Genomic DNA, 13,288 nt, shown 5'->3' on the forward strand with positions numbered 1-13,288 from the left:
TATAAACCAAGCGGTATTAAAGAGACAGCTGTCACAATGTAATTAACATCAAAATAAATTTACTAGAGCAAGTATATTGTTTGCACATGTTTATTTACATTAAAGGCAAAATAACAGAAATAATAAGAGCACAAGTATGTCTAGTATGTCCAAATATCATTTAGTAATTGCAATGGTCCATATCCTTTCCTTAGGAAGGTGTGCTAGACACTGATTAATGTAACATAAAAATACTATACATATTTATATATTTTGCTACTGTATTGTGGAGTGACACTTTCAAAAACTTTTCTATATTCCTCTGATTATATAATGGTAAATATTAAAATAACATAGCACAACAACAGTGATCAGCAATAATGATAAGCCTAAAATTCACAATAAAAATAATAAGATCATATAGATCATAACAGTCTCAGAGGTAAAAAGTGGATTATCCTTCACCTGAAATGTTTGTCTTTTCATCCTGAAATGCGAGGCAAATGTTGGATCACAATAATTAAGAACCACAGTTTGCACAAATCCCTTCACTCTATTGGGATGTTCTCTTTTATTTCTGGACGGCAAGGGCAGTGACTGTAACATTGAGCATATTTTGCAGTATTAAACACGTATTTATACCGATTTCATCAGGCTCCGAAAATTCTTCAAAAAGAACACAAAGAATGGCCTTCTTAGCTGCCATAGTTGCAACTCTTGAGCCATTCAGAACAGGGTGTTCAACGCACCATTGTTTCCGTTTAAAAAACGTTTTGCACCGTTTTATCAGGGCTGAACGCAGCCCAGATGGTCAATTGTCAAATTAGAGATGTCTTCGAGTTCGAGGGGGGGCAAACAGTCGCACTTTTAAACACATTTTAGTTTTGCTAAAGAAAATATACAAATTCATACTCTGATTACATAGAGCAGCAGCAGGAAGCGCATGAGGTTGTCATGGCAACCAGATACAGTGCACACTAATTAGTATTTAATTATTTTGCCACCGTTTTCCACACTAAACTTAGCAATAAACACGTTGAAAATAATACACAATAAAAATGTCTGTCAAAACGATCTCAAAGAAGGCTTTTATTAAGCAAATCAAGGAGTGAATTACTCATCCACTGTTTAAAAAGACTTTAGCTGGGTTTCCACAGGCAGGGTCACAATTATCTACAGTGTAGGCTATGTGTCACAATTCTCAGGAGGCAAGGAACGGGGAAACACGGAGATAACTTCAATTCACAGGCTTTAATGATCACACGGGGAACATAGGAGACACTGGAACACAAGGAATGACGTTTGAAGACCGACAAACACTAACTGAAAGGACTGGGGCTTTTAAACACTGGGTGATTGGGAAAACACAGGTGCAAGGCATGACTAATTAAAGGGAACACAGCACACCTGGGGAGGGAAAACACAACACAAAGAGTCCAGGGGCATGACAGTATGAAGCTAAAAGTTTTTGGGTTAAGGTTCATAATGTAGAACATTTTTAACATTGTATGCTGTATGTGCATAGGTAGCTAGCAAACAAGGAATACAGCTGTTAAGCTAATAGTCACATTTAGCTGAGTAAGTTAATGATTGAGAAATGTTGGATACTGCTGGAAATGCTGCTATGGGGTATCCTATTTATTATTTTATGATTTTTTTGTTTGCCCCAGTGAAGCATTTCTATTAATATAACTGATTAAGTAGTCAAACTCATTCCATATCAGCAGAATAGTGTGGTACAGAAAGTCTATGTCCATAAAATACTGATATTTTTACATACTGATAAAAAAAATGTATAGCCTGAATGCACTGTAAGTCGCTTTGGATAAAAGCGTCTGCTAAGTAGTCAAACCTGTTCATTAGAAGGGGGGGTCCCAATACTTTGGGCAATATAGTGTATGCTTGGTGCGGTAGGGGGCCCAACCTCATATTCTTTCATAGGGCCCAAAATTGCTAGCGGCACCCCTGGGAACAGCTATAGATATGTATAGGTAGATGCCTTATTCGACAGCTTCAAGCACATAGACGCGTCCACCATCTTGCAACGGTAAACTTGACATAATTCACCATAATAATCAATGAATATTTGAAGATGCTACAATCCTGCACAGCTGATGGTTGTAAAATTCCTGAAGAAATGGCATAACCTTTCACAGGTGAGAATGCGAGAGAGGTACGGAACCATAGATATGTAAGGACTGTGGCATCTTTGAATATTCATTGATTATTATGGTGAATGACATCAAGTTGACCCTTCCAATATGGTGGACGGCTTACGTATAGCGGCCCATAGAAACTTGCAAATGAGACATCTACGTATACATATCTATGGGAACGACACACTGCGGCACTGTTGATGCTATGGGAATGCCTCTACTGTAGTGTGACCAGTGTCTGAAGCATGTGTGCTACACGCCAGTTCAGATTGGCTACGACAATCTGTCAGATGACGTCACTGGCATGTTCTACGAAAGAGCACCCAAACAATATGTCATCATCTTCAGATTGTCTAAAGTAAGATGTTGCAGGTGTAGCAGGGCATATGATCAGAAAGGGGAAACAACTCTAAGTTGCAACTGACTATGCCACCTTGTCAACAGGGAAATTTTAATACTTATGAATTGATCACAGATACACAGGAACTTGATTTCAAAAGGACTTGAGACATGGATAACAAAATAGTGAACTTTATTTTAAAAATCAAGCACTAATTTTAAAATCATTAAAAGACTGTGGGACCAGGGCTGGAACAAACATAAAGAACAGTAAAAAAAAAAAAAAACATGAGAGAGAGACCGAGGCTTACTAATGGCAAGTACACTAGTTAATGAGCACAAGGCTCCTATATCACAAAAATGCAACAATTTCAGTCACAGGAAAAAAAACAACACCGACAAAGCAGCAGCGTCAATGAATCACACTATTCCTCCTAAGAAATAACATAAAATCATTTAAACCGTAAAAAAGAATCTACACCAATAATGGTAATTCCACATACCTTCATATTGTCGTTATTGTCTTGAATCCAACTGCACGCACTCGCAAACACAAAAGGACAATAACGACAATATGAAGGTGTGTCGTTATTGTCTTGAATCCAACTGCACGCACTCGCAAACACAAAAGGACATCAAGCACGGGATTACAGAAGGACAATATTGAGGAAGAGAGAGAAAGGTAGCCACCAACCAACCACATTAACGATCGTCCTTAATGAAGCAATGAATAAAATACATCAGCTGGAAACACCAGGCCACACAGCCTAGAGTGTGACAACGCAACACAGCATCTCGATCCTCTTCTCAGGGAACCAAGGTTACATACGAAACTGCAGACGTTCCCCTTCGAAGTGGAACTTCAATGCTGTGTCATTGTTGACACTATGGGAATGTTAATACCTACTGCGCCATATGAAACAATGCCTGCTCACTGTGTTGCACCACCAAGCGAGCCAAGTTGTAGCCAAAAAGCTGCCACACAGCACTTAGGGAGCCTAAGTTGTGGGTCCACATTTCCATACTCTCTCTCAACTTCCCCCTACAAAGCTGCACTCATCAGCTGATGGTTGCCTAACATTCAAGTGTCATAGTTTTACTGAAGGGGCATAAACGCACAACTACTTCCAGCTAAAAAACTGGAGGGCTAGACAGTGAGTGGGCAACTAATGGCAACAATGTCCACTCAAGGCATGTTACTCTTCCTCTATATCAGCCCATTCATATGGGCATAAGTAAGGAAACTCACATACAGATACAAATTGTATCAACAAAGCCAGGCATGTGCACTAATACTAGAAGGAGGATGAGAATGCCTCTACCTCATAGTTCTACCTCAAGAGCAAAAGAGCTAGTGAGTGAGGCTGGAGAAAGGGCTAGGCCCCTCTTGAGCTCCTCAGCAAGCTCTACCTGCAAGCCTCACGTTTGAAGTCGCAAAGCCACCTTGGTGGCAACGGGACCCGAATCACATGCTGCAGTTGCCTGGCTTCTGTCGCCCTTAAATGTGTCACAGTGAGCACAGCCAGTACCCTCAAGAGCTGACTGAGCATGCTCCACTCTGAGATGGATGATGCAAAGATCATGTGTATCCTCTGGGGTATTACGGCACACATCTTTTAAAGGTTTTCTCAATTTTTAAAAAAAGCAGGTGCTATCAAACACATAAACCACTATTTGATTATTATTTTTATTTAAAATCAATGTCCCTCGAGTATAATTATGAGATTAGAATAATAAACTGTAACATTTGGATCATTGTACATGTGATTATTTGGCCTGTAAGTATAAAGGGCATTGTACAGAAACAGTATTTTAGTTCAATCAAAACACATCAGACAAGCCATTTATGAAATATGAAATTTGTATTTTTGTTTCAACAAAACATATGTAGATACTTATGTGAAGGTAAATGCCACATATATTCATGTGACTGGTTATTCATAAATGTACCATAGTACAATACAAATCATATAAAAGCTTCAGATGCACCAATATGAATAGATCTTTTTTTACACTATAAAATGTAAACAGATCTAACATGTTACATAAACTGCAACAAAAACAAAATATGTTAGTGTGCATTCCAAAATTACTAACAAACTTGTCATAAACACATCACAGTTAAAAAAAAAACACCACAACAGAAGGTCCGTTTATATCAACATACTTTGCTCCTTGTCTACACTAAATAGTGAGTTCAAAAAACACTACTCACATTTTCACATTTTTAGCATATAGAAATGTGTAAAGTACAAATGAGTGCTCACAGACAAAATATATTAACTCCAATGAGAAGCAAAGAAAATATTTCAGGCTTACTGGCAGAGATAATACATAAACAATAGCATGTATTTTAAAGTGGACGTTATTTCCTTGCATTTTTTTGTCTGACTGATGGAAACTGTTTGTAGTAATTAGTGTGTTCACAGTCTGGTTTCATCCTGTGTCAAACTTGGCCTTTTTGAGTACTTACTCTCTTAGGTTCCTTTGTGTATTGCAGTGTCCATTTGAATTGCTTATCATCTGTTTGGCATCTTTCATTTCTTGGGAATTTTCACTTTTGGTCTGATTGTTCATTTTCTCATTCTGTTCCTGGGTTGAATTTGTTCTTCTAAGCACCATAAAAGACAGGAAAAAACAGACGAAACCACCAAATATAAAGAATATCTGGAGTCCCAGGAATCTGTGAACCAAAAAATATTTAACATATGTAAGTTTACCTTGCTGAAAAAAAAAAAAAACTTAAATCAGTTGGTTTGAATCTATCTCAGCCTGGTAAGGCTTGTCTGTTTTAGTGGACTTTGGGGGCTTTCTTTGGGTAGACAGGGAGACACTTTTCCAACCTTGGCCAGATGGGAGGCCAGCTAGAGCAGCATAAACCGATTATTTATTTATTTTTATTTATTTAGTCATTTAGCAGACGCTTTTATCCAAAGCGACTTACAAATGAGGACAATAAAAGCAGTCAAAACTAACAAAAGAGTAACAATATATAAGTGCAAATGTACACATACATATATATATGTACACATACATATATATATTATACACACACACACATATACACACACACGCACAAAGAAAAACAAGTAGATAGAATAGAAAAAATAGAAAGCTAGTGTTTGTTTGTTTTTTGTTGTTGTTTTTTTAAATAAAAAAAGAAGATAAATATAGATAAAGTAGAATTAAAATAGAATAGAAAGTGCTAGAGTTAGAGGGTCAAATAAAGGTGGAACAGGTGTGTTTTTAGTCGTTTCTTGAAGATGGTTAAGGACTCAGCTGCTCGGATTGATTTGGGCAGGTCATTCCACCAGGAGGGAACAGTTAATGAAAAAGTTACCAATTAATTATTGTTATTTTTTTGGGCAAGGTATTATTACTTTTTTTTAAATATTTTTTTTTTTATAAAATACATACTAATACATACAGTATAAGGCACTCTACCTTTCAGAGAAGTGCAATTTTGAATTTTACCTGTGTCTGAAAAGGTCTAAATCATAGTAGCGACATGATGTTATCTTACTGCATTTCTTTCCCCACAGAATGCATGCTGTATCAATGGCACGACCATACAGCACTGGAGCTGGAAGGAATGCTGTCAAGGAATGAAAGTTCCTTGTTAATATATCTTTTTAGAAAATATAACCAGACTCAGCACAAATGATATAACCCACCATTGTGTTGAACAATACCATACACACATTCATAAGTTACATAAAACACCACCAAAGACTACGAGATCCATAACTAATTGGCTCAAATATTGTCTTAACACACCTATTCCTGTTAATGATATCTGTTATGATGGATGGTGAGTTATTAAATGTTTTAAGATATCACTGCAACTTTTACAATACTGGGAAAACATGTTGTATAAACAAAGATATATAACACTAAGGGCGGGTCTGAATATGCCCGTAAAAATGTAGGTCGAAACACTTTAATTTCACCATCATTTTTTATTTTATTTTTGAGATTTTGCCTTTAATAGATTAGACATAGTAGATAGTACAGACCAGATTTAAACGTGTTTTAACCACATGAGCACCATTGCTTAACATGTGTGAACTGATGCACCAAGCCTCTCATGACTACTGCCTGAAATTGTTATTATCATGCTTTGATATTCTTGCTTTTGTTTTGTTCACTAACTCAGTGCCCTCATACCAGGCTTTGGTTGTAACATGTTTCTGTTAAAATATGACATGTGTCCGTTCTGCATGATTAACTTCTTTTGCTTACCGAGCACTCGAAACAGCATGAACTGAATTCCCAAGGCAAAAGATTTGTCTTCTGGAGTCACAGTCCTGAACAAATCCAACAAACCATACATCATTTTACTTTTTTTTTTTTGTATAAATAAGACATTTCAGTTACATTTCAGAATATGGCCGTATGAGCTCTTTGAAATAAATTTTTGGTAACACTCTATGAAAGGGTATTCTTAAGGCATTATAATGAATGCAAAATGCATTATATATATATATATATATTTGTTTCATATATTTAACATATACTTGATTCATCTCATAAATAATCATAACAACAATTATAATACATTATAAAACTTACTTATTTGTGGTTATAACTTTTATGAGAATGATTATTTATAACACACAATAAACACGGTTAAATCCATTTAATTTATAATGGATTATAAGTCTCATATCTTGACATTATTTATTTAAAATCTGCACATTATCTTACTATCTTACTGATATTACAATAAACATAGTTAAAATCAAATGTGACATATTACACATTCATCTGATCAAATATCTGATGTTATGGCTGTTTAAAGAAAAAAATATCATTTTTATTTTTATTGCTGTTGGCATTGTTGTTGTCTTTGCTTTACGTAAAGTAACAAGTTAACAATGGCAAGATATGAGACTTATAATACATTATAACTATGGGAAATATAATCCATTGTAAGTTAAGTGGATGCATCATGTTCATTGTGTATTATAAATCATCATAATCTTAAAAGCTATAACCACAAATAAGTAAATATTATAATGCATTAAAACTGTTGTTATGATTACTCATGAGATGAACATATTATAAGTTTTTTTTTTTCATAACATATTATGCATTCATTATAATGCCTTAAGAATACTCTTATAATGTATTATAAATATGGGCTTCATAGAAAGTGTTACCAAATTTTCTTTAACATATCCTTTCAGGATTTTCCGAAAGTGAGTGCCTGTGGTCTGTTATTACGCTGATGGCAGTTTTTTTGTGATGTTGACAGGGCCTGCACAGGCAGGTTTTTGACTATGGTATAATGATACTATGACGTATTATAGCTGAAGGGCATAGATGCATGGCAGATGAGCGACATATCTGGCTTTAAAAGACAAAGTGGGTGAAAACATTAATCAGTGCAGTGATTAAAAGGTCAAACAGAGTATTGATTTAGTATTTAGTGTACAGAGTATTGAGTACTCCACAGCTGTTTGTTTTAAAAAAGCATTATTAGCATAATAAAATTAATAATTTTTAGAATGCTGTAGGTAGCAAATATGCAAGTGTTGCAATTCAACAAGCTGCAACCTGCTAAGCAAGTTTACCTTGACACTCTTCCGTTTAGACAAATCATGCCACAACCTTCACTGCCATTAGTTTTTAAAGTAGCAACATAATTCCACTGTTCTTCACATAAAAATATTTTTCATTTGATTTTCTCTTCACTTGACCAAAATTATGAAATTACATAATCACTCACTACCCCAAAAACACCTGTTCTCTGACTATAACTCAATACTTCATGCCGAGTATTAATATAAAACATAATAAACTTAAGAAAAACAGACATATAGATATGTAACTGTCAGATATATAAAACATAAAGAGGTCACATTAGATGGTCACATTCAACAGATCATACTGTATTTACATAAAATAAAGGGAAATGAAAATAGAGTGAATACCTGAGGATCATCATAAAAGATGTAGTGTGGGAAAGTGAAGCCACAAAGCATGTAAAGGAGGACAGGATCATGAAGGGAATGAGCCGATTATTACAGCCATTTCCACATGGTCCTGGTAATGCAAAGCCTGGAGAACCAATTGATGCCACACATTCACAATCTGTGTAGTTCTGTGGAAGATTTAGGGTGATTAAATATTAGATACTGAAAAGTGAAATTTAATAGTTTTGCTTTTGAGAGGTTACTTTCAGACCATTGATATTTAGCGCTATTGCAACCACTGTTGTTATTCTCATATTTGCAGGGAATTAAAAAAGGTCTGTATGAATTAAAGGGGTCATATGATGCGATTTCAAGTTTTCCTTTCTCTTTGGAGTGTTACAAGCTCTTGGTGCATAAAGAAGATCTGTAAAGTTGCATAGACTAAAGTCTCAAATCCAAAGAGATATTCTTTATAAAAGTTAAGAGTCAACCACGCCTGCCTAAAACGGCTCGTTCTAACACGCCCCCACACTGTAAACCCGAACAGTACTACTAACTTATAAAGATTAAGAACACTGCAATTAAAAAACGAAGCGTTTGAGAGAGGCGGGGCATAGAGGACCTACAATAATGTACAGTATTTGAAAAATAATGTGTTTTTTGAACTAAAGCATGTCAACATATTCTGTTACACCAAATACACAAAATAATTATCTTTAAAATAGCATCATATGACCCCTTTAAGAAGACCAATATGAATAAATCTGTTCCAGAGTTAGGTAGTAAAGCCATAAAGTAATAAACATGCAGCCACTACATTTTTTCTTTTTAATTGTTATCTGCTTTTCTGCTACATACTGTATTAATGAACAACTTTAAACAGCTTCTTCGGACGGTAATTGTTTCTCATATGGACGTCTGTAAAAATAAATGTACATATCACCTCAGTGATAAAACTCATGGATTCGGATGGCGATTTATTCACAGTGGAGGAACGAGTTTTGTGATCCTACGAACCCGGGAACGCGCTGCTCACGTGGCCAGTCACATGATTGGCTGCTGTAAATAAAGTGAATTTTATTTACAAATGTATTCTTATCATTGTGTAAAATTTATTTAAAAATACTTATTATTATGTAAAATGTATTCTTATTATTCCAAGCATATTTTATAATATATAATCCTATTTATTATTTGATTATTTAAATCTGTTTAAAAATAGGAAAATAGACGCGCTATAGTTATATAATACGCGATAAATATCCGTTTATAATACACATTATAAAATTGTATTGCATACCTGCTGCTGCCATAATAAAGACCCATTTCGAATGTTTACTTGCTTTTCTTCTCTATCTGCTCCCAGTCGCTGTGGTGGAGTAGTTATGAAGTATTGTTCTTTTAAATAATTTCCAGCATTTCAGAAATAAATATGTATTCAAATTACACCGAAGTACAACGTTACCTTACGGTGTTCGGGAGTGCTCAAAAAGGGTTTAAACACTGAAATTGAATCGATTTCTTCTCGTAAACTCAGACATGTGGATTCGAACGGCAATTAAATTACCACACGACCTTGGTGTTTGTCAAAAAACAGTAGAAACCTAGAAAGAAACCTTAAGAAACCACCAACACTGTCAAAGGAGTTCCCTTTCATGGGAACTTCGAACTGCATCCTCTAGGGGTCGCTATGGGGAACGCCTCGTTGTGACCCGTGTCTGAAGCATACATTGAAAAAACACCAACTCGTTGGCCGGCGACAGCCATGACGTCACTACCGGTGCGACTATAGTATAAATAGGCGCCGGGAGCACACATCATTCTCTTCTTCGTCTTCATTGACTGTTTTGTTTGAAGCGTGCATTTCTGTGGTAAGAGCGATCTCTATTTATCTCATTATGGATTATGGATCGCGCCACGGCGAGGCTTTACTTGCGTGAGCCTTCCTTTCTTCCTGTTTTTCATATAAAGATTGAGAAGGAATGGAAGAGGCCGTTTTTTCCTCACGCATCCATCGATTCCAGCATACAAGTTATGCCAACATCGAGGCGATGCGCAAAAGCGCTTATGAGAAGATGCCCCTATAGAGAGACGCTGGCCAGCTATCTCTCTATGGGTGAGACGATCCTCTAAGACTCCCCTCCTTGACATCTCACTCGGATGCCAGGGCATACGCAGCAGAAGCAGGTCGGGCTGTCGCTTCATTGCACACGATGATGATGCTCCAAGCATATCAGGCTGACCGGCTGAAAGACCGGGATACAAGTTGGTGTTTTTTCAATGTATGCTTCATACATGGGTCACGACGAGGCGTTCCCCGTAGCGACCCCTAGAGGACGCAGTGTCTCGTTCCCTACTCAGGGAACCATGGTTACATAAGTAACCTGAGACGTTTTTCCTCATGACATTTCTCTAAAGCTAATATCCATGCCTGGAAGATAAGTACCATACTGCTCAGGAAGATAACTTTGTTTGTTTTGAAAGCAATTAAAAGAATAAGGCATGCAGGAAGTGTTCTGATTTTTTTTTTTTTTTATGTGGCCAAAGTAGGCCATGAAACTGTAAGCAAATGTAAGCAAAAACTAAAATATCTATCCAAAACACATATGCATACAGCCACACACACAAATTTGCAGATAGAAAATGCTCTGTAAAAAGAATTGGCATGCTCTACTTTCACTTGTAAAAGCAGTTGGTATGCACTTAAAACAAGTAATGGTCTTGGCACTTTGAGCTATTGGTTGTTTTAACTTGTCTAAATGTGTAAGTGTTTGCAGGTCTGTGAGTGTGTTTATTCAAACTACTATTAAGCCATTTGTGTAAATTAAGTTTTTGTGGTTAATTTTGTTTTATTCAGTTGTTTATAGAAGTGGGTCTATTTTAGGAACATTGCCATTAATAAATTTCTGAAAAATGAATAGAATTTCCCAAAGTGAAATTCCCTAAGGTGTACAACTCCATATATATTCACTTCTAAATTTATTACATCACTCTTTTTGAACATTTCAAACCTAAATAGTTCCTCTTTATCCGTAACCCTCTTATTCTGGTTGTCATTTACTCTCATAATGATACATGTGGTTGTCCTTGTCAGTGGCATGTATCATTTTCTCTTCCACAAGCCTCTTTGATTCATGGCATCTGTGATTACAAGTAATGATGTTCTGATTTTACCCTAAACATTTCTAAACTCTGAGGGATAAGAGAAGTTCGGTCATCTGGTCATCATTTACTCACCCTCATGTCATTCTAAACTCATCTGACTTACTTTCCTCCGTGGAACACAAATGCAGCAAAAGTCAGTGGGGTCAAAAACAATACTGGACCCAGTTGACTTTTAATGTGTTGTATGTGATGTAAAATGCTGAATGCTTAGACATTTCTCATATATATATATGAAGAGTTCAGATGCATTTTTATAAGGGACCCTATGTGTAGGTTCAGTAATTTTACTCTAATGGCAATGTATAGGTGCTTTTTTATATATACAGTTTGGAATGACATGAAATGACATGGATAAATGACAAAATAAATCTATTGGGATAGTTTTATCTTTGTTTTAGGTGAACTATCCCATTAAACATTCACTGAGTTCAGGAATTAATTACTTTTCTTAATCATTCACATAAAATCCTTTAAGTTAGTTAAAGCCAAGCACTGTTCTTACAGAACTCCCAGTATCAGCCTGCCTTTTTGCGTCATTAACAAAATACCATACAGATCCAGTAACAGAATTTAAAGATAGCTTACCAAAACTTTCTCTTTATTGGGTATTTTTGTCTTACATCCTGCATGACAGGGAGAGCGGAACTCCACTCCATCAGAGCCACACACAGGGTTGAAGGCTTCATCAGAACAAGAACATGCATTGCTACACTGGTGAGAGGATCTGGAGATAAAAGGAAGCAAAATAAAGGCAAAGCCTAATAAAAAATAACAGGGTGCTTTGCTGCACGATATTAAACATTTGAAGAGCATTATCATTTGCATATGAAGAGAATTTAAAAGAAACATTACTGGTCTAAAACCCTTGAGGAATGTAGGAGAAAATGAAAGTGCAAATTTCTGCCTGCAATGAAAATGTGGTTTATATGCAAAACTTTGTAATGGAAAACAGCTGTCAGAGAGTTTACACAGAACAAGGCGCTGTTGATACAAGTTTTAACTGGAATAATGGGCTGAATTACTGAATGAACCGCTAATCAACACTATCTATTTATTCATACCTGCATGTAAACAGAAAATATATATATATATATATTTTTTTGTAATACCTTTTCAGAGAAAAAAAATATTGCTCAATAGTTCTGGAGAATTCATGTATTAACTCTTAATTCTGGAGAATTCATATATTAACTCTTAGTATCACTCTTTTTTTTACTGCATTTCCTTAGGAGAAATAAAAACAGAAATAGATCATTTGTAATATACAGTAAAATCATAAAAAAATAAATGTTGATATATATAGAACTCACTTGTGATTTCTCCCTCCTACGGGCTTTCCGGTCAGATTCATTTTTGGTCAAATATGTATTATTCAGCATAGAAAATGTACAATATTTAAAGCATTTAAACACCAAACGCAACTCACATATTATAGTTGATGCCAGAAACACTCTGAGTGGGGCAGCCAATGAAGAGAAGTGGAATTGCAAACATGATACTAATGAAAACCGCCACCGTACACATCGCTGCTGAGGACCTGACAGTCAGTCCCAACTTGCGTAGTATAACCCCTCCAGCCATTATACCGAACATGGCTGAAGGAATATTTAAGCCACCTGTAAACATACAGACAGACAGACAAAACAACTATATATAAAAGATGTATTGGATTTTATTTTAATATATATATACTGTATATATATATATATATATATATATATATATATATAT

At 35.7% G+C, this 13,288-nt stretch overlaps 1 protein-coding gene across 2 annotated transcripts in view; it reads right to left on the reverse strand.

Annotated features, from left to right (window-relative positions):
• Positions 1-3,932: 3,932 nt before the first annotated feature.
• LOC107723707 (solute carrier organic anion transporter family member 2B1-like) overlaps positions 3,933-13,288 on the reverse strand; it is a 16,944-nt gene continuing 7,588 nt past the window's right edge. For both annotated transcript variants that reach the window (XM_016532417.1, XM_016532419.1), the window contains exons 10-15: positions 12,984-13,173; positions 12,143-12,281; positions 8,411-8,580; positions 6,717-6,781; positions 5,949-6,069; positions 3,933-5,157 (exon numbers count right to left, since the gene is read on the reverse strand). In XM_016532417.1, the coding sequence (XP_016387903.1) occupies positions 4,944-5,157; positions 5,949-6,069; positions 6,717-6,781; positions 8,411-8,580; positions 12,143-12,281; positions 12,984-13,173 (899 nt within the window). In that variant the 3' untranslated portion in view covers positions 3,933-4,943. The remainder of the gene's footprint in view (positions 5,158-5,948; positions 6,070-6,716; positions 6,782-8,410; positions 8,581-12,142; positions 12,282-12,983; positions 13,174-13,288) is intronic.

The sequence above is a fragment of the Sinocyclocheilus rhinocerous genome, unplaced genomic scaffold (assembly GCF_001515625.1).
Source record: "Sinocyclocheilus rhinocerous isolate Xijiao unplaced genomic scaffold, SAMN03320098_v1.1 scaffold4743, whole genome shotgun sequence".
NCBI lineage: Eukaryota > Metazoa > Chordata > Actinopteri > Cypriniformes > Cyprinidae > Sinocyclocheilus > Sinocyclocheilus rhinocerous.